Source organism: Muntiacus reevesi, chromosome 1 (genome assembly GCF_963930625.1).
Source record: "Muntiacus reevesi chromosome 1, mMunRee1.1, whole genome shotgun sequence".
NCBI classification, from domain to species: Eukaryota; Metazoa; Chordata; class Mammalia; order Artiodactyla; family Cervidae; genus Muntiacus; species Muntiacus reevesi.
Window position 1 is genome coordinate 151,857,349 of NC_089249.1, and position 26,695 is coordinate 151,884,043.

The following is a 26,695-nucleotide window of genomic DNA, read 5'->3' on the forward strand; positions in this document are numbered from 1 at the left end:
TAAGAAAGAATTAAATTTTATTTCTGCTTCAACAATAAGTACATCTGAGTTATTTTCCAAGTCTTACCTCCTGATAATGTCCTTAAAACCGAAATCTCACATATCTTTAGTTATGATCTTGGAAATCACATGTTTAGCTTTAAAACCATGGTTTTAAGGCTCAAATCTTACAGCAATGGTGCTCAGGCACCTCATAATTAGTTTCATTAGTCACAGAATAGTGCCTACTGGCTACAGGGGCCCCAGTTTTTATGCTGATGAAACAGAGGCTTTTCACTCACCCAGAAGCTAGGTTTTGATAGTTTTGCCTTCTAAGGCATCAAACATGTCTTCTAAGGCCTTCTCCACACACTGGAGAAACTCACGGGCATTGCGGCTTTGGTAGGTAGAGACATTGCAACCCATCCAGTTGTCTTGAACAGCGTATGCAATGCCAAAACCATCAGGGACCACGGGGGCAAAGCAGCCGATATTCACTGCTGGACTGCTCAGCGTGCTGGTGGACAGGATATTGTGGTTTATCTGCCTATATGCAGGGTCCAGGAACAGCTCGGGCATGCTGATCCCTTTGGCTGCTGCCAGGTACCGCAGAGCAAACAAGTGTCGATCAAAGCCCTGGCCTGTCAGAGACAAAGAGGAAAATCAGACTCTCAGAACTGAAAGGGACCTCACTTAGTCACACCTCCCACCCAAGGTAGGAATATCCTTCACAGCAGCCATGAGTGGAAGAAGGGTTTGTCAGCCTCTGCAGTCACACTTCCACCTTGCTAAATTCTGGAGCAGTGCATTCTAGAATATTCCTTTTAAAAAAGCAGTGAACAGCTGAGCTAAAAATCAGCCTAAGATAAACCTAATATTTAAAATTCTGAGATTGAATCAGCTTAAACAGTCACAAAAAGTATGTGGAGAGCACAACATGGACTTAAAAACTAAGGTAAAACCAAAAGCCCAAATCAAGTAAAAAGGACAAGATGAAGTCAGTGGAACAAAACAGAAAGGGTATTTGACCAGGTTCTAATCTCAGCTTTCCTGCTAATTTGCTGTGTGATCCTGGGCCAGTGGTCTCAGCTTCCTACCTGTAAAATAGAGAAGGCTGAGACCAGAATATCTTGGAGGTCACTTTCAGTTCCAGAACTTTGCCATAGGAAAGGACTGGACTATGTGATCCTTCAGGTCCTTCCTAGGTCTTGAATTTTACCAGAAAGGAGCAAAATGATGCCACTTAGGTAGGGAAGAGCTTCTGAGATGGCCTATTTACACGCAGCCAACACACTACAACTGGGCTGAAGTAAGAGAGGCCAGGGCTTAGAAACCCTGCATTGTCAAAAATGAGGCTGACAACCAATAAATAATAGGAAGAGAGTATGTGACACAGCTGAAAGTGACCTTAAATGAGGACGATGCATTCAAGTCAGACGCATCGCCCCATTCCAAGAGAATGTTCTGTCCCTAGTGGCTAGTCTGGCTGTTCAGACTGCCAAGGGAAAAATAATAATCAGTTGGCAGATGGATTAAGCCTAGAGAAGGGTGGAAATCAGAATAGTACTGAGGCACACCCCAGAGCTGAGGGCGACAAGACCAAACGGCAGGCTCCCCAGCCCCGTCTCACCCATCGCTGCTTCTCTGGTCAGCTGGTTGTGGTACGCGGAGCACTTGGCCATCATCTGCTGAAGCTCTCCAGCGCTGTGCTTGGAAGGCTCCCTGACAAAGGCCTCAGAGCACCTCTTTGTGAAGATGGAGGCTGGGCGGATGGTCTCGGTGCGGCCGTGCTTGAATGCTGCAGTGCTGCACGACTCGTAGGTGGCCACCGTCTGCCCGTACTGCCGCAGGAAGGCCATCTGGAAGGCCAGCTGAGCCATCGAGTCAGGGCTCAGCTTCTGCTTCTTCAGGAATTCTCTGCCTCCTCTCTGAAACCGGATGTAGTCAATGGTGAGGGTTTTCACGGTGGCATCAAATTTTTCCTTAGCAGCGCTAATGCCAGTCTTTAAAGCATCGCTCAGCTTGAAGTTGAGTTTTTGTACGGCCACAGAAGAGTCAGTGCTGGCCGGCTGGCTCTGGGGAGTGATGGCAGGGGCCTGAGTGCTATCTTTAAACACTTCATTAAAAAACCTGAGCACTGCAACCCCATCGCCCCAGGCATGCTCAAAGTGGATGGCAGCAGTGCCATCCTTGGCTATAATGAGGTTAAAGGATTTGTCAAACCAGCGGTTTGTGCCGTCACCGTGCAGCATGCTGTGGGACAAGTGGACAAAGTCCTTAATAGGGAAGTCATCTAGGCAGAGACAGAACACAGCCGAGTCCACTTTCCTCAGGGTCTCCTCGTTGCCATCACTCACCAGCTTCTGTCTGAGCTCTGCCCAGGTGTCCCGGTTCTCACTAGTCAGATAGCAAAGCGGAAACTCGGGGGCTGGGCTATTGTCTGACAGAATGTACTTCAGATGAGCCTGGATTTCGGAGGCACTCACAATGTTCCCATCTTGATCCAGGACATCAAAGATGTAGAAGTTTCCTTTTCTTAGGACCAGGAGGTGTCTGGCCTTGTCATCAGTGAAGAGTTCATCTCGATGGGGTCTGGGTAAACGAGTTGAATTGAAAAGCCGAAAATACTGGGACATGTCCAGGGGATATGCCTTGACCAAGTAGGCGCCATACCAAGACAGAAAGGAAGGCACGAAGCGTATGAATCTCTTGAAGGTATCAGTATCACTTTTGGCAGGGTTCAAATGGAACACTTCTGGCTCCAGAAGGTCAGCCCGAAGTGTCTTCAGAAACCGGATGGCAGAGACAGTCATGTTGGTTGCCCGGGTGAGTTGGTCATTATACTCGGACTTTGGATCAGGGTTGAATGACATAAATGGATTAAAGTTCAGGACAACAGAATCTCGAGCAGTTAAATACATATCAAACCAGGGGCCTAAAAAATAAAAATGAACAATAAAGAGTTCGTAAAGAGAGAATGTGAGAAAGAAAAAAAAATCAAGCATATTCAGAAGAAATAACATTTACTTTCAGAGGATGCAATTTTCTGATTTTTTTTTTTTTTTGCTTTGCAATAATTCAAAAACATTAAATGGGATCATATAATATGTGATCTTTTGCATCTGACTTCTATCACTTATAGGCTTCCCTAGTGGTAAAGAACCCACCTGCCAATGTAGGAGACACAAGAGATGTGGGTTCGATCCCTGGGTCAGGAAGATCCACTGCAGTACAAAAAAAGAACCCACTCTAGTATTCTTGCCTGAAAAATTTCTTGAAAAGAGGAGCCTGGCAGGCCATGTGGCTGCAAAGAGTCGACATGACTAAGCAATTGAACATACACTCTATCACTTATAATAATGTTTTGGAGGTTCATCCACACTGTAACATGTATCAGTTCTTCATTTCTTTTTATTGCTAAGTAATGTTCCAATAATATACTGTATCTTGTTTATCCATTCATCTGTAGATGGACATTTGGATTGTTTCCACTTGTTGGTTATTATAATTTAGTGCTTTTTTTGTGTGTGGACATATGTTCTCAGTTCTCTTGGAAGATACAGCTACGGAAGAGATTGCTAGGTCATATGGGAAGTCTACTCTAACCCTTTGTTTTTTGACTGAGATTTTTTAAATTTTTTTTCTTTTTTTTATTGAAGTATAGTTGATTTACAATGTCACATTAGTTCAGGTGTAGAGCAAAGTGATTCAGTTATATGTATACCTAGTCTTTTTCAGATACTTATCCATTATAGATTATTACAAATATTGAATATAGTTCCTTGTGCTACATAGTAGGTCCTTGCTGTTTATCTATCTTAGATATATTGGTATCTGCTAATCCCAAACTCCTAATTTATCCCTTCCCCACCACCTTTCCCCTTTTGGCAATCATAAGTTTATTTTCATGTCTGTGAGCCTGTCTCAAACATGTTTTAGAAATAAGCTCATCTGTATATTTTAGATTCCACATGTGATAACATATGATGGTTATCTTTCTCCGACTTACTTTAGTATATTTGATAATCTCTAGGTCCGCCCATGTTGCTGCAAATGGCATTATTTCATTTTTTGATAGCTGAGTAGTATTTCATTGTGTGAATACAATTTCATTGTATTTCATACACCCCACATCTTCTTTATCCATTCATCTATTGATGGACATTAAGGCTACTTTCATGTCTTGGCTATTTTAAGTAGTGCAGTTATGAACACTGGGGAGCATGTACCTTTATGAAGTAGAGTTTTTCTCCAGATATATGCCCATATATATGCATATATGCTGGATCATATAGTAACTCTATTTTTAGCTTTTAAAGGAACCTCCATACTGTTCCCCATAGTGGCTGCACCAATTTACATTCCCACTAATAGTGTAGGAGGGCTCCCTTTTCTCCACACCCTTTCCAGTATTTATTATTTGTAGATATTTTTATTGATGACTATTTTGATTGATGTGAGGCAATGCCTCATTTTTTTTCTCAGGTAATTAGTGATGTTGAGCATCTCTTCATGCGCCCAATGGCTATCTCTATATGTCTTCTTTGGTGAAATGTTTATTTAGGTCTTCTTCCCATTTTTTTGATTGGGCTGTTTGTTTTTTATATTGAACTGCATGAGCTGTTTGTATATTTTGGAGACTAATCCCTGTTGGTTACATCATTTGCAAATATTTTCTCTCATTTCACAGGTTGTCTTTTTGTTCTGTTTATGGTTTCCTTTGTTGTGCTTTTAAAGCTTTTAAGTTTAATTAGGTCTCATTCACTTCTTTTTGCTTTTACTTGCATTACTTTAAAGAGAGACCTAAAAAAAACATGGTCCATGTCAAAGAGTATTCTCCTTATGTTTTTCTCTCGTAGCTTTATAGTAACTGATCTTATACTTAGGTCTTTAACCATTTTGAGTTATTTTTGTATATGGTATTAGAGAATGTTCTAACTTCGTTCTTTTACATGTAGCTGTCCAGTTTTCCCAGCACCACTTATTAAAGAGACTGTCTTGTCTCCACTGTATATTCTCGCCTACTTTGTGATAGATTAATTGACCGTAGGTGTGTGGATTTATTTCTGGGCTCTCTATTCTGTTCCACTGATACATAAGTCTGTTTTGTGCTAATACCATCAATCACGTGCACACCCTTTGTTCAGCCTGGCCATACTCCAAGTCCTTTGGGCTGTTTCCTCATAGCCAAACCACGTCCTACCCCTGGGTCTGTCCTCTGAAACCTAAGTTTCAGCACCCAGTCACTGCCCACACCAGCAAGCAGGTGTCTTGGGCTCAGAAGTGAGGCAATATGGCCTGGACCATCTGCGGGGTCTCTCTACTCTGCAGGGTGGCAAGCCAGCCCCTACACTCTCCTCTCCAGCCTCTGAAGCTCCCTATCTGTTCTGGTGGATCTCAGTCAGTGAAGGAGGTTGCCAGGGTGAGGGAAGTGGTCATCTTTCACAGCTCCCTCCCAGGAGTGCAGCTCCTGTCCCACTTCCTCTTCTCCCTTTTCCCTTCATCCTACCCAGTTAAGTGGGGACCTTCCTTGCAGCTTTGGTTGTATGGGATCTTCTGCAAGCTTTCAGTAGATATTCTGTGAGAACTGTTCCATATGTAGAAATATTTCTGACATATATGTGGGAGGAGGTGAATTCCATGTCCTTCTACTTCACCATCTTGAACCAGAACTCTATGTTTAATCTTTTGAGGAATTGCCAAGGTGTTTTCCAAAGTGCCTGCACCATTACTACCAGCAGTGTACAAGGGTTTCAATTTCTCCACATCCTCAGCATCATCTGTCACCATTCAGTTCAGTTCAGTTGCACAACTGTTTCCGATTCTTCGTGACCCATTGGACTGCAGCACACCAGGTTTCCTTGTCCATCACCAACTCCTGGAGCTTTCTCAAACTCATGTCCATTAAGTCAGTGATGCCATCCAACCATTTTGTGCTCTGTCGTCCCCTTCTCCTCCTGCTTTCAATCTTTCCCAGCATCAGGGTCTTGTCCAAAGACTCAGCTCTTCAGATCAGATAGCCAAAGTATTGGAGTTTCAGCTTCACCATCAGTCTTTCCAATGATTATTCAAGACTGATTTCCTTTAGGATGGACTGGTTGGATCTCCTTGCAGTACAAGGGACTCTCAAGAGTCTTCTTCAACACCACAGTTCAAAAGCATCAATTCTTCAGCGCTCAGCCTTCTTTATGGTCCAACTCTCATATCCATACATGACTACTTGGAAAACCATAGCTTTGACTAGATGGACTTTTGTTGGCAAGTAATGTCTCTGCTTTTTAATATGCTGTCAAGCTTTTCTTCCAAGGAGCAAGCATATTTTAATTTCATGGCTGCAGTCACCATCTGCAGTAATTTTGGAGCCCGAGAAAATAAAGTCTTTCACTGTTTCCATTGTTTCTCCATCTATTTGCCATGAAGGGATGGGACCAGATGCCATGATCTTCATTTTTTTTAATATTGAGTTTTAAGCCAGCTTTTTCACTCTCCTCTTTCACTTTCATCGAGTGGCTCTTCAGTTTCTCTTTGTTTTCTGCCATAAGGGTAATGACATCTGCATATCTGAGGTTATTGATATTTCTCCTGGCAATCATGATCCCAGCTTGTGCTTCATCCAGCCCAGCATTTCACATGATGTACTCTGCATATAAGCTAAATAAGCAGGGTGACAGTATACAGCCTTGACGTACTCCTTTCCCGATTTGGAACCAGGCTGTTGTTCCATGTCCAGTTCTAACTGTTGCTTCTTGACCTGCATACAGATTTCTCAGGAGGCAGGTCAGGTGGTCTGGTATTCCAGTCTCTTTCAGAACTTTCCACAGTTTGTTGTGATCAACACAACAATTTATTTGGTGTAGTCAATAAAGCAGAAGTAGATGTTTTTCTGGAATTCTCTTGCTTTTTCGATGATCCAATGGATACTGGCAATTGGATCTCTGGTTCCTCTGACTTTTCTAAATCCAGCTTGACCATCTGGAAGTTCTTGGTTCACGTACTGTTGAAGCCTGGCTTGGAGAATCTTGAGCATTACTTTGCTAGCGTGTGAGATGAGTGCAATTGTGCAGTAGTTTGCATGTTCTTTGGCCTTGCTTTTCTTTGGGATTGGAATGAAAACTGATCTTTTCCAATCCTGTGGCCACTGCTGAGTTTTCCAAATTTGCTGCCATTTTGAGCGCAGCACTTTTGCAGCATTATCATTTAGGATTTGAAATAGCTCATCTGGAATTCCGTCACCTTCACTAGCTATGTTCATAGTGATGTTTCCTCAGTCCTGTTTGATTTCATATTCCGGATGTCTGGTTCTAGATGAGTGATCACACCATCGTGGTTATCTGGGTCATGAAGATCTTTTTTGTATAGTTCTTCTGTGTATTCTTGCCAACTCTTCTTAATATCTTCTGCTTCTGTTATGTCCATACTGTTTCTGTCCTTTTTTGTGCCCATCTTTGCATGAAGTGTTCCCTTGGTATTTCTAATTTTTTAAAAAGATCTCCAGTCTTTCCCATTCTATTGTTTTCTTCTATTTCTTTGCACTGATCACTGAGGAAGGCTTTCTTATCTCTCCTTGCTATTCTTTGGAACTCTCCATTCAGATGATGTATCTTCCCCTTTTTTCTTTTGCCTTTCACTTCTCTTCTATTCACAGCTATTTGTAAGGCCTCCTCAGACAACCATTTTTCCTTTTTGCAAGCGGTCTTGATTACCGCTTCCTATACAATGTCACAAACCTCCATCCATAGTTCTTCAGGCACTCTGTATCAGATCTAATCCCTTAAATTTATTTATCACCTCCACTGTATAATCGTAAGGGATTTGATTTAGGTCATATCTGAATGGTCTAGTGGTTTTTCCTACTTTCTTCAATTTAAGTCCAAATTTGGCAATAAGGAGTTCATGATCTGAGCCACAGGTGGCTTTTGACCTTGTTTTTGCTGACTGTATAGAGCTTCTCCATCTTTGGCTGCAAAGAATATAATTTATCTGATTTCAGTATTGACCATGTGGTGATGTCCATGTGTAGAGTCGTCTCTAGTATTGTTGTTAACATTACTATCAGTCATTTGATTGGAGCCTTTCTAGTGGATAACCATCACTGTGGTTTTGACTTACATTTCTTTAATATTTATTACTTGCTTTTTCCTCCTCATTCTGTTTTCCTCCTTAACACTTACAGAAATAAAAAACAGTAATTCCTCACTTGCATTCACACTGAAACAGAACAGCTGTTAATCCCCACCCCTCTTGTGCTTCACCTCCTTTCAGGGACAACATCCATACGTGACTGTCTCCCTAAAATGACAGAAAGTTTTCGCCATCATTCTGTGTACTATATACATTACTTCCTCTTTTAGGAAATAATTGAAAGGCAATTAGAAATAACTTAGTGCATATGAGCCACTCAAACAAGCCCTCTGTATTCCTGTGGATGCTTGTAAAAATTCCAGAAGCAGTATCTTATTAGAAAACATGTTTTCAAGGGAAGTTCCTGGTTGGATTAGCAAGCATGGGTGAACTCTACAAATATGGGGTATCTTCAAGGGGAAGAAGTAGTTTTTATACATAAAGCACTGGGGAAGGATTAATGGACAAAAATTTATCTATTACTCATTTGTTGATCCATTCATTCCTTGAAAATCAGTGCCATGCCAGGCCCTGGGCCTGAGGATAAAGCACGGACTTCAATTCAGAAGAATTCTGGTGAAGGAGATAAACAGAATTAAAATAGAATGCAATTCATTAAAATGGGAGTAAGATAGATTTGATGAAAGAAGACATGAATTTATGCTTCTGATCCCTTGAGTAAAAGAATTTTAAAGAGACATAAGCCAATAAGGCAAAGAGAATGAGAGAGAAGAAAAGAACAAATATTGGAAATTGCAAAATTATCTAGCAGAGTCAGAGAAAGCTAACCCTAAGTTGGCAGCAGAGAAAGCCAGGAAACAATATGACTTAAACAGCAGAACTCCAGATGGCTCAGGATGTAGTAGCCTAGGTACATCTGGTTGAAGGGCTGTTTAATTAGAACCCCACTCTCCAGATTCCCTCCCTACTCCAGTAGAAGATTTAAGTTTTATTCACTGGAAAAAGTAAAATTGGGAGACATAAGTCACAGATGAGAACTCAAGTCTTCTTATCTTAATCCCACTCCTGCAACAGCAGCAACTAGGAATATACCTTTTGTCAGTTAACTGGAAAAGCCTTCCCTAAGAAGTCTAAATAACCCAAAGACACCAACATTAGGGGCACCCTGAGGAAGTGGTTTAGCTGATCATATTACAGTGAAGCTGTGACTGACAAGCTCACTCTCATTTGTAGAAATTCCCACAACTTTTAATATCTCATTCAGGTCTAAGACAACAGGGAAGGGTTATGAAACATCTGAAGAAAGAAAAGAGGGTAAAACAAACAGGAGAAAAAGCAAACTGGAGAAAGAACATTAAGGAAGATGAGAAGTTAAAAAAAAATTCTCAGATAAACTGTGAGGCACAAAGAAAGCAGAACAAAAGAAGCTATAATTATCAATGATAGAGAAAACAAAGTTAGTATGGAAAAGGAAAAACAATTCCAATGTGCTACACAACTCAGCTGACAACAATGCTTACATGATTATAACAGTATAAACTCTAGGTAGCTTCCCTGGTGGCACAGTCGGTAAAGAATCTGCCTGAATTGCAGGAGACCTGCATTGAATCCCTGGGTTGAGAAGATCCCCTGAAGAAGGGAATGGCTACCTACTCCAGTATCCTTGTCTGAAGAATCCCACGATAGAGGAGGCTGGTGGGCTACAGTCCATGGGATCACAAAGAGTTGGATACGACTGAGCGACTAAGCGTAGCATAGCGCACTGTGACAATAAGGGGATGGAGATGTGCTGAGGATACAAGAGACCGATAAAGCCCAATCTTTTACAGTGAGACATCAATAGATAATGCCTAGAACTAAAAAAGATGCACTGATATGAGTAAGTAATTTAGAGAATGGGGCAAAATCAGAAGTGAGAAATTAAGTCAAGGTCAGGAAACTGCTGCTTCTCATAACAAGCATGAGAAAACGATTTGATTCTTTAAATGATATGCATGTATAACCTTACTACAAACATAAACTGAGTTAAAAGAAGTGCAGTGGGAACAGAAGTGGAAGCAACCAACTCTGAATGGGAAGGGCTGAAAGGTTTCGTAGAAAAATCATCCTACCCAGATCTGGTCTTTTCTGCTTTTTTCAAATTGAGATGTAATTGACATATAACATTATATTAGCTTCAAGTGTATAACATAATGATTCGATATTTGTGTATATGTAAAATGCTCAGCACATCCATCACCATACACACTTATAAAAATTTTTTTCTTATTAGAATTTTTGAGATCCATACTCACAGCAACTTTCAAATACACAATACAGTATTAACTATAGTTACCAAGTTGTATATTGCATTCAACTCAAAGTCTTTATCTTTTGATTCTCTTCACCATTTTGCCAGCCCCCTACTCCCAACCTCTGACAACCATCTTAACTGGGTCTTAAAGGAAGAATTTTCCAGGTAAAAAAAGGTGGTGGGAACAACATGGATTAAGGCCCAGAAGAAAGAAAAGACTAAGGGGTCGAGGGAAGAAGCTACTCAGTTTTGCTGAAGCATGGTTGGGTCAGGGAGGAGGGTAAGAAACGAGGCTGCAGTGGGCAGCTGGGCCAGACAACGAAGGACCTAGAATGATACATACAGGACCCAGGACTAAATCCTGCATCCTTTTCAGACAGAACCAATGATGAGGTTCTGTCCTGATCCTATCTACAGAGCAGGCAAGCCACTGCTCTTGACCACAGACTCCAGACAACACCTCAGTGGAGGAAGAACTCACTCAGCCTTAATGTTCACCTCAGGAAGAGAGGATGAGACAACACTTCACAAATGTTTTTGATCTCAGCAAAAACACCTGTGAGACCAAAGCAGGAGAGAAGATGCCCTGCTTTCCATTATGGAAGGCTCTGGAAATACCATATTCACAGCCCTGCCTACCCACCTGAAATGTAGCTTGTATGTTTATTCTGCTTGTCCTGAGCGACCAGCTGCTCATGTAGCTCTTTTCCAATTCCAGTTTCAAAACTCTTACACAACTGTTCTGTTTTCCTGAAATGTTCAAGAAAAGACATAATCAAACCATGACAGGGAATAGGTGGTTTTTAGATTCATGGCCACAAATGCATCACAAAACATTGGGTTCCCTAGCATATCCCTAGAATCTGGGAACTGAGACCAGAAAGTACCTCTAGTCAGAAGAAGAGAATCAATCTAAGGAGATAAATCTAAGATATTTTCTTAAAATGACAGATCAGAAAGATGAGTCCATATCTCATAAAACAACGTGTAATCTAGGAGGCAGCTTGAAGTGGAGAAAATGACTCCAAAAGCTTTGGAGTCAAGAAGAGCTAAGTTTGAATTCTAGCTCTGTTACTTTCAAATTGTATGACCTTGGACAAGTTACTCGATCTTTCTCAGTCTCAGTTTCTTTATATGTTAACCCAGAAATATAGCACCTTACATGATTTTTAAAATATTTATAAAGCTAAGGATTTAGGATAATTTGAAAAGTAATACTTAATAACAGGTAGCTATTAAATCATTACCATGTCATGAGAAGCTTCAAGTGACTAATATGGAATATTTAAAAGCAGTGGATTAGCTTCCCTGGTGGCTCAGTGATAAAAGAATCTGCCTGCCAATGCAGGAGATGTGGGTTCAATTCCTGGGTGGGGAAGATCCCCTGGAAAAGGAAATGGCAACCCACTTCCGTATTCCTGCCTGAAAAATCCCATAGACAGAGGAGCCTGGCAGGCTACAGTCCATGCGGTCGCAAAAGTGATGGACATGACTTAATGACTAAACAACAACAAAAACACAGTGGACAGTTCGTCGGTTTTTTTCCATCACTGTCCACTGAAGGACTCTATGTGATTCTAATGACAAGGCCAGTGGTCTGCACAACAAATTCCCATTGTGGAAAAAGAGTACCACTCTAGGATACAACAGCCTGATGGAATCCTTTTCTTTTTTTTTTTTTTTTTTTTTTTTTTACAATATCCAAGATTATTTTCCACTTCCAGGTTGAATTAGTTTCCCACAACTGCCAAGACAAACTGCCACAGATCAGATGGCTTAAGACAACAGAAATGTATTTTCTCATAGTTCTGGAGGCTAGAAGTACAGAATCAAGGTGCTGACAAGACCATATTCTCCCTGAAGACTCTCGGGGAGAATCTGTTCCAGGCCTTTCTCTTCGCTTGTGGTGTTATCAGGTATCCTTGACATTCCTTAGTCTGTTACTATACTCCAACCTGCCTCTGCCTTTACATGGCTGTCTCTTTATCCCTTCTAAGGACTGGAATAAGGACTAAGCCTTCTCTATTAATAGTATGACCTCATCTTAACAGACAAGAGTTTGAGCAAGCTCTGGGAGTTGGTGATGGACAGGGAAGCCGGGCATGCTGCAGTCCACAGGGTCACAAAGAGTCAGACACGACTAAGTGACTGAACTGAATTGCTCTTAACTAATTACACATACAACTACCCTCTTTCCAATAAGGTCACTGAGGTTTTTGAGAAGGGAGTAAATTTAGGGGGCATACTATCCAACCCAGTACATAAGCTCACCAAGCAAACTTCTGGTCTGCCACTTGGTCTCCTCAGTGAAGCTCCCTGCCAAGAGAACATGCCCTCTGCAAATGACCAGTGCCAGATAGCTGACAAGGTAAAATCTGCCAGGGCAGTACAAATTTGGCATTCTAGTGTCTAAACCATTGCCTATTCAGTCAAGTTAAAGAGTCTCACCTTAGGGCTTGGTCAGCCCTTCATGAGTGAAAATCTATTTCCTGAACTTGCAAATTTAAAGACTAGGTCTCAGGTGCCTGAGGACCCAGTCAAATCGTAGACACCCCCCGAAGATTGGTCTGCCACCACTTGTCAGCTACTCCTGAACCACCCAACCATGGTCATCTGGGTTTCTCAGCATTTACCTGAACTGGCTGTCATCCAACAGAGGCTTCTGTGCACTGAGGTATCTCCTAATGGTGTCTTCAAGTTTGGGAATAGGCAGCCTGGGGAGAAAACAAGGTCAGTGTAATGGTGACAAGATGTGGAAGAGGTTAGTTAGCTTGCCAACCCAAAGTCATAAATAATTACTGGATAATTAAAATCTTTCAAAAAAAAAAAAAAAAACCACAAAAAAACAAAACAGGAAGCCTAAGTCATTGACAAATGAGAATAGATGAATATAAGTATCAATAGTACTCCTTTTATATTCTAGGTAGAAGAATAAACCTTTTAATGTATTAATGATGATTTTCATAAGCTAAATTAGTAAATATACTAACAAATTCAAAATGGGGAAGCAGAAGCAGCCAAAATATTTCTGATTCCTGCCACAATTAGAATACCTGTGTTAACCCTGTACTGGCATGGATTTTAATTCTACCCTTACTTTGAACAACAGTCTTTTTCTCTCCTAAGATGAAAAAAAGTTCTATTTTTTAAATTTATTGGTGTATTTTTGACAGAGAATCATATAAAAGAGAAACACAGGTCTATCCATGGGCCAGCCAACCAAGGGATGGACAGTCAAGTCATGCCCAGCTCACCAGGAGTCCTGTGAGGAATAGATATTCTTGGGTATTATGCTTAGTGAAATAAGTCAGACAGAGAAAGACAAATACTGTATATCATTTATATGTGAAATTTTAAAATAAAACTAGTGAATATAACAAGAAACACAGATATAGAAAACAAACTAAGTGGTTACTAGTGGGGAGAAGGAAGCAGTGAAAGGCAAAACAGGGGTAGGGGGTTAAGAGGTACAAACTACTATGTACAAAATAAGCTACAAGGATGTATCGTATAGCACATCAAATGTAGCCACCATTATATATTAACTATAAATGGAGTTCAATCTTTAAAAATTATCAGTCACTATGTTGTACACCTGAAACTTACATAATACTGTAAATCTACTATATCTCAATTTTTTAAGTGTCAATTTTATGGCATGTGAATTATAACTCAATAAAGCTGTTAGAAATTTTTCTAAATAAGTTATGTTCATCTCTGGTGATCAATTTTTCCCTCAGTAAGATGAAGGAACTGAAAGAGACTGTTTCTAAGGCTCCTTTACATTTCTGTGACCACAACCTCAGGAATCGTGTTGATCCTTCCAGTGGCAAGGCAGCAGAACTACACCATGGTGAAGAGGGCAGACTCTGGCATCATCATTCACAGCTGTGTGACTCTGGGCATGCTGCCGCTCTGCACGCAACTTTCCTCATGCACAAAATGGAGATGATACTAATACGTACTTTCCAGTGTTGTATGCAAATCCGATGAGGCACCACATGTCACAGACTCAGAACAGTGCCTGGCACACAGTAAGCACTCGATTGTTCAGGTGCTCAGTCGTGTCCCACTCTTTGCGACTCCATGGATTGCAGCACGCCAGGCTTCCCTGTCCTTCACCATCTCCTGCAGCTTGCTCAAACTCATGTGCATTGAGTCAGTGATGCCATCCAACCATCCTGTCCTCTGTCATTCCCTTCTCCTCCTGCCTTCAATCTTTCCCAGTATCAGGGTCTTTTCTAATGAGTTGGCTCTTCCCATCGGGGGGCCAAAGTATTGGAACTTCAGCCTCAGCATCTGTCCCTCCAATGAATATTCAGGATTGATTCCCTTTAGGATTGACTGGTTTGATCTCCTTGCTGTGGAAAGGACTCTCAAGAGTCTTCTCCAGCACCACAGTTCAAAGGCATCAATTCTTTGGCGCTCAGCCTTTATGGTCCAGCCTTTATGACCCGACTCTCAAATCCGTACATGACTACTAGAAAAATCATAACTTTGACAATACGGACCTTTGTCGGCAAAGTAATGTCTCTGCTTTTTAATACACTGTCTAGGTTTGTCATTGCTTTTCTTCTGATAAATACATTTTTTAAACTTACTCAGTCATCAAGTCCTATTGACTCAAACCCTACTCATGTTCCTAGGGAACTAGCTCATCATCTCTCCCTCAGTGCCTCGAATGGGGTTTCACCATATTGGTGTTTTGCCTACCCCAAACTTTCTCACTTATTTTTGTAATAGCACCCTTTCTATTTAAGTCCCTGCAGTTCAGGTAGAGCTGACTCCATGCCCAGCTCCTAGGGGTGGGCTTAAAGCTTACTGGTTCAGACTCATTGAGACCTAGCAAGAACCTAAAGACTTAACTATAGGAGTTTTGGGTTTTTTTAAACTGTTAGGATGAGGAAGGGAATCTCTAACATCTGAGTTACTAAGAAATGACTGCGAAAGCTATGCCTTAGGTGATGGCTGCCACTATGGCATCATGAGGAGAGAGTCTACCTGAGCATGGAGTCACACAAATGAAGAGTTGAGTGGGAAGGCAAACAGAGTCTTGATGACATCATTTGGACCTCTTAATCCAACCTGGATTTTTCAGGTCTGTGGGTTTACACATTTCTTTTGGTTAAAACCAGTGTAATTGGGGTTTCTATAACTTGCTACCACAACTGCCATTACTGCGACCTTTTCAGTATGTGCACAACCCTTCCTCCAGTTCCTCAAGAACACCAAAAGTGGTTTCAAAGGCACAGCTAAAGTTCCTTGAGCTCCTTGAGAGGTTATTCACCAGGTGCCTTGAAAAGAGCTATAGAGCTAAAGCCTTGAGAGAGACCTGGCAGGTTCATTTTAACTATGTGGGTTCTCTTTCCCCACCCTCTATCAAACAACTCCATCCCATCTAAACACCATTTGTTATAATAAAGATGGAAGAAAAGTTAGCACCAACTGGATTTATCTCCTTTCTAAGTGACTCTTGATATCAATACCTAAGAAGTCTCCAAGCAGTAGGTGTTTTATTATTCTCCCTGCAAGAACACAGGGAGGGCGCAGGAGGGCCGAGAGGAGCTACTCCACGTTCAAGGTCAGGAGGGGCAGCTGTGAGGAGATACCCCTCGTCCAAGGTAAGGGGCAGCGGCTGTGCTTTGCTAGAATAACCGTAAAGAGATACCCCACGTCCAAGGTAAGAGAAACCCAAGTAAGACAGTAGGTGTTGCGAGAGGGCATCAGAGGGCAGACACACTGAAACCATAATCACAGAAAACTAGCCAATCTGATCACACAGACCACAGTCTTGTCTAACTCAATGAAACTAAGTCATGCCGTGTGGGGCCACCCGAGACGGACGGGTCATGGTGGAGAGGTCTGACAGAATGTGGTCCACTGAGGAAGGGAATGGCAAACCACTTCAGCATTCTTGCCTTGAGAACCCCATGAACAGTATGAAAAGGCAAAATGATAGGATACTGAAAGAGGAACTCCCCTGGTTGGTAGATGCCCAGTATGCTACTGGAGATCAGTGGAGAAATAACTCCAGAAAGAATGAAGGGAGGGAGCCAAAGCAAAAACAATACCCAGTTGTGGATGTGACTGGTGATAGAAGAAAGGTCCGATGCTGTAAAGAGCAATATTGCATAGGAACCTGGAATGTTAGGTCCATGAATCAAGGCACATTGGAAGTGGTCAAACAGGAGATGGCAAGAGTGAATGTCGACATTCTAGGAATCAGCGAACTAAAATGGACTGGAATGGGTGAATTTAACTCAGGTGACCATTAAATCTACTACTGTGGGCATGAATCCCTTAGAAGAAATGAAGTAGCCCTCATGGTCAACAAAAGAGTCTGAAATGCAGTACTTGGATGCAATCTCAAAAAAGACAGAATGATCTCTGTTCATCTCCAAGGCAAACCATTCAATATCACGATAATCCAAGCCTATGCCCCAGCCAGTAACACTGAAGTAGCTGAAGTTGAATGGTTCTATGAAGACCTACAAGACCTTTTAGAATTAACACCCAAAAAAGATCTTCTTTTCATTATAGGGGACTGGAATGCAAAAGTAGTAAGTCAAGAAACACCTGGAGTAACAGGCAAATTTGGCCTTGGAGTACGGATGAAGCAGGGCAAAGGCTAATAGAGTTCTGCCAAGAGAATGCACTGGTCATAGCAAACACCCTCTTCCAACAACACAAGAGAAGACTCTACACATGGACATCACCAGATGGTCAACACTGAAATCAGATTGATTAGATTCTTGGCAGCCAAAGATGGAGAAGCTCTATACAGTCAGCAAAAACAAGATTAAGAGTTGACTGTGGCTCAGATCATGAACTCCTTATTGTAAAATTCAGACTTAAATTGAAGAAAGTAGGGAAAACCACTAGACCATTCAGGTATGACCTAAAGCAAATCCCTTATGAATATACAGTGGAAGTGAGAAATAGATTTAAGGGACTAGATCTGATAGAGTGCCTGATGAACTAAGGATGGAGGTTCATGACACTGTACAGGAGACAGGAATCAAGATCATCCCTATAGAAAATAAATGCAAAAAGACAAAATGGTTGTCTGAGGAGGCCTTACAAATAGCTGTGAAAAGAAGAGAAGTGGAAAGCGAAGGAGAAAAGGAAAGATATGCCCATTTGAATGCAGAGTTCCAAAGAATAGCAAGGAGAGATATGAAAGCCTTCCTCAGTGATCAATGCAAAGAAATAGCGGAAAACAATAGAATGGGAAAGACTAGAGATCTCTTCAAGAAAATTAGAGATACCAATAAATTAAAAAAAAAAAAAAAGAAAGAAAGAAAAAGAAAATTAGAGATACCAAGGGAACACTTCATGCAAAGATGGGCTCGATAAAGGACAGAAATGGTAGGGACCTAACAGAAGCAGAAGATATTAAAAAGAGGTGGCAAGAATACACAGAAGAACTGTACAAAAAAGATCTTCACAACCCAGATGATCACGATGGTGTGATCACTCACCTAGAGCCAGACACCCTGGAATGTGAACTCAAGTGGGTCTTAGAAAGCATCACTACAAACAAAGCTAGTGGAGGTGATGGAATTCCAGTTGAGCTATTTCAAATCCTGAAAGATGATGCTGTGAAAGTGCTGCACTCAATATGCCAGCAAATTTGGAAAACTCAGCAGTGGCCACAGGACTGGAAAAGGTCAGTGTTCATTCCAATGCCAAAGAAAGGCAATGCCAAAGAATGCTCAAACTACCACACAATTGCACTCATCTCACACGCTAGTAAAGTAATGCTCAAAATTGTCCAAGCCAGGCTTCAGCAATACGTGAACCATGAACTTCCAGATGTTCAAGCTGGTTTGAGAAAAGGCAGAGGAACCAGAGATCAAATTGCCAACATTTACTGGATCATTGAAAAAGCAAGAGTTCCAGAAAAACATCTACTTCTGCTTTATTGACTATGCCAAAGCCTTTGACTGTGTGGATCACAATAAACTGTGGAAAATTCTGAAAGAGATGGGAATACCAGACCACCTGACCTGTCTCTTGAGAAACCTGTATGCAGGTCAGGAAGCAACAGTTAGAACTGGACATGGAACAACAGACTGGATCCAAATAGGAAAAGGAGTACGTCAAGGCTGTATATTGTCACCCTGCTTATTTAACTGATATGCAGAGTATGTCATGAGAAATGCTGGGCTGGAAGAAGCACAAGCTGGGATCAAGATTGCCGGGAGAAATATCAATAACCTCAGATATGCAGATGACACCACCCTTATGGCAGAGAGTGAAGAGGAACTAAAAAGCCTCTTGATGAAAGTGAAAGAGGAGTGTGAAAAAGTTGGCTTAACATTCAGAAAACTAAGGTCATGGCATCTGGTCCCATCACTTCATGGGAAATAGATGGGGAAACAGTGGAAACAGTGTCAGACTTTATTTTTGTGGGCTCCAAAATCACTGCAGATGGTGACTGCAGCCATGAAATTAAAAGATGCTTACTCCTTGGAAGGAAAGTTATGACCAACTTAGGCAGCATATTAAAAAGCAGAGACATTACTTTGCCAACAAAGGTCCGTACAAGGCTATGGTTTTTCCAGTGGTCATGTATGGATGTGAGAGTTGGACTGTGAAGAAAGCTGAGCACCGAAGAATTGATGCTTTTGAACTATGGTGTAGGAGAAGACTCTTGAGAGTCCCTTGGACTGCAAGGAGATCCAACCAGTCCATCCTGAAGGAGATCAGTCCTGGGTGTTCATTGGAAGGACTGATGCTGAAGCTGAAACTCCAATACTTTGGCCACCTCATGCGAAGAGTTGACTCATTGGAAAAGACCCTGATGCTGGGAGGAATTGGGGGCAGGAGGAGAAGGGGACGACAGAGGACAAGATAGCTAGATGGCATCACCGACTCGATGGACATGAGTTTGAGTAAACTCCGGGAGTTGGTGATGGACAGGGAGGCCCGGCATGCTGTGATTCATGGAGTCACAAAGAGGTGACCATGAGTGAGTGACTGAACTGAACTGAACTGCAAGAACACAGCTGTAAAATCTTTTGTAGTTTTACACAATCTAGTTATTATTCTGGTAAAATCATTCTGGTTGTCAAGACAATTCATCTGCAGAACATACCTTTGGGGCTCAGAGCATTACTGTTTCTGTTATCCTCCACACCTTGGAAATTTGGGCCTCACCTGCCTCCCATGTGAATTCTAGAGAACGTGCCCATTATGTCTTGAACACCAGCTATCATCTAAAGTGATTAGGGGTTAAAAGAAATCACAAGATAATTGACAATGACTGTGGGTCAACTACAGTTGACTACTGTAGTTGCTTGGCAAACAACTACAGGCCTAAAATAGTGGCCCATTACCATTTTTTTTAAGACACAGTGCCACTACCCCAACCCAGCCAACACACAGACACACACACACACCAGCCCTACTCTAGTAACTTAGGGTCCGAATGATGATTCTTTACTTTGAGCTGGACCTGCCATCAACTTCTCAAAATTTCTGAACACGTCATGCATTTTCAGACTTCTGTTTCTTAGCACGTGCTGTTCTATCCTTCCCTCACTCCTCTCAGGTGGTGATCTTCAAATTCCAATTCAAATATCACTTCCTCTATGAAGCTTCCTTTCCCTGCCAGGCACTAAGTCACTCCCACCACCACACTCATACAATGCAATATGCAACAAATATTTAAGGTAGTTATAGTACTTGAAATATCTACTGAGTACTTGCTATATGCTTGGCTTTGTGCTAAGTGTTTTATATCAGGGTATTAAACTTTAACAACCCTGAGAGGAAGGTAATATTAACACTCCATTTTTAGGTTACATGATTTCCTCACAGCCATGAAGCTAGTAAGTAGAGCTGGATTAAAAATCAAATCTGACTCCTATCTCATGACCGTAACCACCATGAGATGCTGCTTCCCACTGATCCATTATACCATAACTATACCTGCTTACCTGTCAAATCTCCCCCACTATACAGTAAGCTCCTCACCATGACTGACTGGTCTCCAAATTCATGTCAATCAGTGTTTACCAAGTTAATAATGTAAATGTGTAGGTCAGGTTGATCCACCCTTTGTCTTCTCCAGACTTGCGGTTTAATATTCTGAGATTAACTGCTCAGTGCATAAAACATAACCCTGAAAAAAAAAACACTTAACTGAATTGCACACCTAAAAATAGTTAAAACGGTAAATTTTATGTTTTGTATATTTGACCACACTAAAAAAGAACAAAGAAAAAAATCATAATAGCTGGAAACCAAGCAAATGATACTGCAAGGCTTCCTAGAAGAAAGCAAGTCCAAAGTCACTTGATTAAAAGGCAGTGGATATGACAGAAAAAGGATGAGGGAAGAAGGAAGGTCCAGTTGGATCACCTAATATTGATACTAAGAGGCTAGTCCTTTTCTTGCCAAGTAACAAGAGAAGATGCCAACTATTTTGGCATTTTACCTCACTCTACCCTCACAACAGCCCTATGAACTGTACATTCTGATACAACTTTGCAGGTAGGAACTAGGGCTCAAAGAAGTTGACAGAACTGCCTGAAGTTACAAAGAGTGTCAGATCCAGAATCTAAAACTAAGTTCTACCAGACTTCAAGCCTGGACTTTTCATTAAGTGTGACATCTACATGAGTGTAAAGATAATACAATTTACCTCTCCAGAATCTCAGAGATAAGGGATCTCATCTAACTCTCAACATACAGGTGAGGAAGTGAAGGCCTGAGGGAGTCATTGTTTATAGAGTTATATGCAGATGGTGAGTGCTACTATTTGTAACTCCAGGGTATTTGTTCTGCGGAGTGAAAGAAATGATCTTCATATTCCTTGACTTTAATATTCTTCTCACCTTTCCAATTCTACAGTGGAAAAAATCCCTCTGATCTTAAACCTGGGTGGGGCCCAGGCCTATCTAAAAGTTAAAGGCCAACTGTTGCTGGGCTTGGCAAGCAAAGACAGACTCTGTCATCTCTCACCTTTCCCCTACATACAGGCTCAGCTCAGACACAGGAGGTCAAGGCTTATCTCACAGGAACAGGGACTTTTTCTTTCTCTTCCCAGACCTCTTTAAACAGCAGGGTTGGGACTAGATAATCTCATTTTAGTCTGTTTTAGAAGTTTGCACACTGTAATTTCACAAGAATCACCTCAGATGATATTCCTGAGAAGGTGAGGGTGGGCAGTTAAGGGTTAAGGGGTTCCCGGTTGTAGAGAAAAAGAGCAACCTAGTAGTTGTGGGGGTGTCTGTGACAATCTTGGTTCTATTTACAATGAGAGTTGGTCTCCAACCCCTGGACTGCAAGATCCCTGACAGGCAGCTTGGTTAGAAAGGAAGTAAAAAGGATTTTTGAGAGAAATTTGGAACTTTGCACTCGGAACTGACTGGTAAGCAGGTAGAGAAGTTAAAGGTTGGTTGTAGAGGGTGAAAGAATTTGGGGAAACTGCTAATACTGGAGGAGACCTGGCAGCTTAATTTAAGGGTGGGAGTTCAAAGACTGGGAAAACTGGAAGTTGAATTAAAGAAAATACTGGGTTAGGGAGGGAAAGAGGAAGATGTACTGGGACCGTTTCATAGGGGAAGTAGATTCTGGAAGAAGTGTTAAGGTGGGGGAATAGCTATGGTGAAGAGGCATAGAATATGGGTGGGCTCTGGATCTAATACACTTCAGTATTCTTTCCTTGAGAACCCCATGAACAGTATGAAAAGGCAAAAAGATAGGACACTGAAAGATGAACTCCCCAGGTCGGTAGGTGCCCAATATGCTACTGGAGATCAGTGGAGAAATAACTCCAGAAAGAATGAAGAGACGGAGCCAAAGCAAAAACAACACCCAGCTGTGGATGTGACTGGTGATGGAAGTAAAGCCTGATGCTGTAAAGAGCAATACTGCATAGGAGGAATCTGGAATGTCAGGTCCATGAATTAAGGCAAATTGGAAGTGGTCTAACAGGAGATGGCAAGAGTGAACATCAACATTTTAGGGATCAGCGAACTAAAATGGACTAGAATGGGTGAATTTAACTCAGATGACCATTATGTCTACTACTATGACTCGATGGACATGAGTTTAAGTAAACTCCGGGAGTTGGTGATGGACAGGGAGGCCTGGCGTGCTGCAATTCATGGGGTTGCAAAGAGTCGGACACGACTGAGCGACTGAACTGAACTGAACTGAACTGATGGGCAAGAATCTCTTAGAAGAAATGGAGTACCCATCATAGTCACCAAAAGAGTCCAAAATGCAATACTTGGATGCAATCTCAAAAAAGACAGAATGATCTCTGTTCGTTTCCAGGGCAAATCATTCAATATTACAGTAATCAAAGTCTGTGCCCTGACCAGAAATGCTGAAGAAGCTGAAGTTGAACGGTTCTATGAGGACCTACAAGACCTTCTAGAACTAACATCCAAAAAAGATGTCCTTTTCATTACAGGGGACTGGAATGCAAAAGTAGGAAGTCAAGAAACACCTGGAGTAATAGGCAAATTTGGCCTTGGAGTACAGAATGAAGCAGGGCAAAGGCTAATAGAGTTTTGCCAAGAGAATGCGCTGGTCATAGCAAACACCCCTTTCTAGCAACACAAAAGATGACTTTACACATGGACATCACCAGATGGTCAACACTGAAATCAGATTGATTAGATTGTTTGCAGCCAAAGATGGAGCTCTATACAGTCAGCAAAAACAAGATTAAGAGTTGACTGTGGCTCAGATCATGAACTCCTTATTGCAAAATTCAGACTTAAATTGAAGAAAGTAGGGAAAACCACTAGACCATTCAGACATGACCTAAATCAAATCCCTTACGATATACAGTGGAAGTGACAAATAGATTCAAGGAATCTGATAAGTCTGATAGACAGAGTGGCTGAAGAACTATGGACAGAGGTTCGTGGCATTGTACAGGAGGCAGTGATGAAGACCATCCCTAAGAAAAAGAAATGCAAAAAGGCAAAATGGTTGTCTGAGGCTGTGAAAAGGAGAAGCAAAAGGCAAAGAAGAAAAGGAAAGATATACCCATTTGAATACAAAGTTCCAAAGAATAGCAAGGAGAGATAAGAAAGCCTTCCTCAGTGATCAATGCAAAGAAATAGAGGGAAACAAAAGAATGAGAAAGACAAGAGATCTCTTCAAGAAAATTAGAGATACCAAGGGAACATTTCATGGAAAGATGGACTCAATAAAGGACAGAAATAGTATGGACCTAACAGAAGCAGAAGATATTAAGAAGTGGCAAGAATACACAGAAGAACTACACAAAAGAGATCTTTATGACCCAGATAACCACGATGGTGTGATCACTCACCTAGAACCAGATATCCTGGAGTGCAAAGTCAAGTGGACCTTAGGAAGCATCACTAGGAACAAAGCTAGTGGAGGTGATGTAATGCCCGTTGAGTTATTTCAAATCCTAAAAGATGATGCTGTGAAAGTCCTGGACTCAATATACTAGCAAGTTTGGAAAACTCAGCAGTGGCCACAGGACTGGAAAAGGTCAGTTTTCATTTCAATCCCAAAGAAAGGCAATGCCAAAGAATGCTCAAACTACCACACAATTGCACTCATCTCACACGCTAGTAAAGTAATGCTCAAAATTCTCCAAGCCAGGCTTCAACAGTACATGAACCGTGAACTTCCAGATGTTCAAGCTGGTTTTAGAAAAGGCAGAGGAGTCAGAGATCAAATTGCCAACATCCACTGGATCATCGAAAAAGCAAGAGACTTCCAGAAAAACATCTACTTCTGCTTTACTGATATGCCAAAGCTTTTGACTGTGTGGATCACAACAAACTGTGGAAAATTCTGAAAGAGATGGTAATACCAGACCACCTGACCTACCTCCTGAGAAATCTGTAGCCAGGTCAGGAAGCAACAGTTAGAACTGGACATGGAACAACAGACTGGTTCCAAATTGGGAAAGGAGTACATCAAAGCTGTATACTGTCACTCTGCTTATTTAACTTATATGCAGAGTACGTCATGAGAAATGCTGGAGTGGATGAAGTACAAGCTGGAATCAAGATTGCTGGGAGAAATACCTCAGATATGCAGATGACACCACTGTTATGGCAGAAAGTGAAGAGTAATTAAAGAGCCTCTTGATGAGGGTGAAAGAGGAGAGTGAAAAAGTTGGCTTAAAACTCAACATTCAAAAAACTAAGGTCATGGCATCTGGTCCCATCACTTCATGGCAAATAGATGGGGAAACAATGGAAACAGTGATAGACTTTATTAGGGGGAGCTCCAAAATCACTGCAGATGGTTACTGTAGCCATGAAATTAAAAGACGCTTGATCCTTGGAAGAAAAGTTATGACCAACCTAGACAGTATATTAAAAAGCAGAGACATTACTTTGCCGACAAAGGTCCATCTAGTCAAAGCTGTGGTTTTTCCAGTAGTCATGTATGGATGTGAGAGTTGGACCATAAAGAAGGCTGAGCACTGAAGAAGTGATGCTTTTGAACTGTGGTGTTGAAGAAGACTCTTGAGAGTCCCTTGGACAGCAAGGAGATCCAACCAGTCCATCCTAAAGGAAATCAATCCTGAATATTTATTGGAAGGACTGATGCTGAAGCTGAAGCTCCAATACTTTGGCCACCTGATGCAAAGAACTGACTCATTGTAAAAGACCCTGATGCTGGGAAAGATTAAAGGTGGGAGGAGAAGGGGACTACAGAGGATGAAATGGTTTGGATGGCATCATGGACTCAAAGGTCATGAGTTTTAACAAGCTTTGGGAGTTGGTGATGGACAGGGAAGCCTGTTGTGCTGCAGTCCATGGAGTCGCAAAGAGTCGGACACAACTGAGCAAACTGAACTGAACTGAACTGGATCTAATGTGAATAAAGTAAGGTTTGAGGAGGAGTACTGAAGATGCTGTCTAGAATTCTTTGAGGGTGGGCTGAGGTTGCAGGGAGTAGTGTGGGTTAGGGAGGATATTTTAGGGGGAGGACGGTGGGGAGTGTTGAGGAAAGTTTGGTAGGGGTGAAAGGTTTCCAGAAGACTGGACTTAGAATGCTGAGGACTTGGAGGGGAAGGCAAATATCTGAGTCAGCTTGGGGGACTGACGGGTGCTAAAACAGAAGAGGACTGGAGACATGGGGAGAGGGGCTGAGGGTTCTGGCAGCAGCTGTGAAAAAGGTGGTGGTGGGAGAAGTTGAAGGAGAATAACAATCAGTATTATGTATCAGGAACTGGCCGATCCATATTCTGGGCAGGAATTCGGGGGACACCCTAGCTGGAAGCATATGAGTAATGTTGGACATATGCAGGTTGTGCATTTTTTCAGAGAGCAATGTGAGGGACGATTAGATACCTGACTGGAAGCTGAGTTTCTGGAGGAGTCTGAGAAGAGTACCAGAGAGAAAATCTGAGAGAACTATGACGGGGGCGGGAGGGGGGCGGAGGGGAGCGGGTGGATTCTGGAAGAAGAACTTGAGCCTCCTAAAGTTCCAGTGCGACGGGATTTTCAGACTGGAGAATGCGGCAGCGACCCAGGTGAACCTCTGGGGATGCAAGAGGGTTCGGTAAAAGAGACAAGAGTGACGGGAGAAAGACTGGGGCCGAACCCCGGCTGGCTGTGGGCGACGGGAACCTGGAAGCCGGGCTCACCTGGGCAGGCTCTCCTGGTAGTGCATAGTGGGCACGATGCTGCGCTGCAGGTACTGGCTGGGCTCCGAGCCGGTGCTCAGGGGCCGACAGGGGGCTCCCGGGCCAACGGCAAGGCCCCGGGACCAGGAGCGCAGCAGCAGGCGGACCACCATCGTCCCAGGAGGCGGCAGCAGCTAGAACGTGGAGAACTGGGAGTTCTGGTGTACGAAGACCGGACCGCGTCCCTCAGCGCCCCGCGACGATCGTCAGCTACTACAGTACACTCTGTGCCCTTCCGCGGGGCCACTTCCGGCTCCCCGGCCCCGCCCACGGAAGGCCCCGCCCACAGGCGGGCCGCGCACAGGCGCTACGAGGGTCCCGCCCACCGCAGAGTGGGCGGGGCCCCGACCTCCTCGCTCTGTTTCCTCATCTCCCAGCGGTCAGAAAACCAGTTCGGAAGCCACGCCCTTCTCCTGTTTTGAAACGAGGTAGAAACTGGAGAAAAAGAGAAGCAGAAAAAAAGTTTTGGAATCTGATAAATGGGAAAATTTTTAAACGTCCATTTCCTCGTTTGAAAAGATCATTCAACCCATTCTCACGTTCCTAGATGTGAAATGAAACGACTTGGTGTGGACAGTGTCTGGTGCTGTAAGCAGTAAATGGTGGCTGTTGTTACTGGTTTAGTGGCTAAAGTCGTGTCTGGTCGCTCGTCACATTTGCCCAGCAGAAAATGTTTGACATCCCCTGATCAG

The 26,695-nt window shown here is 42.4% G+C and overlaps 1 protein-coding gene across 1 annotated transcript; it reads right to left on the reverse strand.

Moving 5' to 3' along the window:
• CPT2 (carnitine palmitoyltransferase 2) lies at nt 1-26,256 on the reverse strand. The gene is made up of 5 exons (XM_065912830.1): nt 25,965-26,256; nt 12,988-13,068; nt 10,998-11,104; nt 1,610-2,914; nt 1-620 (listed from the first exon to the last, which is right to left on the reverse strand). Exons 1-5 carry the CDS (start codon nt 26,114-26,116, stop codon nt 289-291), a joined length of 1,977 nt encoding a protein of 658 aa, XP_065768902.1. The 5' UTR covers nt 26,117-26,256; the 3' UTR covers nt 1-288.
• Between the last annotated feature and the right edge of the window lie 439 nt (nt 26,257-26,695).

Bases quoted from the DNA above. Each gene is read 5' to 3' on its own strand.
- CPT2 (XM_065912830.1), bottom strand. From the start codon at position 26,116: ATGGTGGTCCGCCTGCTGCTGCGCTCCTGGTCCCGGGGCCTTGCCGTT. The intron at 13,069-25,964 runs GTGAGCCCGGCT...TTTTCTCCCCAG, and splicing joins TACCAGGAGAGCCTGCCCAG to GCTGCCTATTCCCAAACTTG. The intron at 2,915-10,997 runs GTGGGTAGGCAG...TTTATTTTTTAG, and splicing joins ACATACAAGCTACATTTCAG to GCCCCTGGTTTGATATGTAT.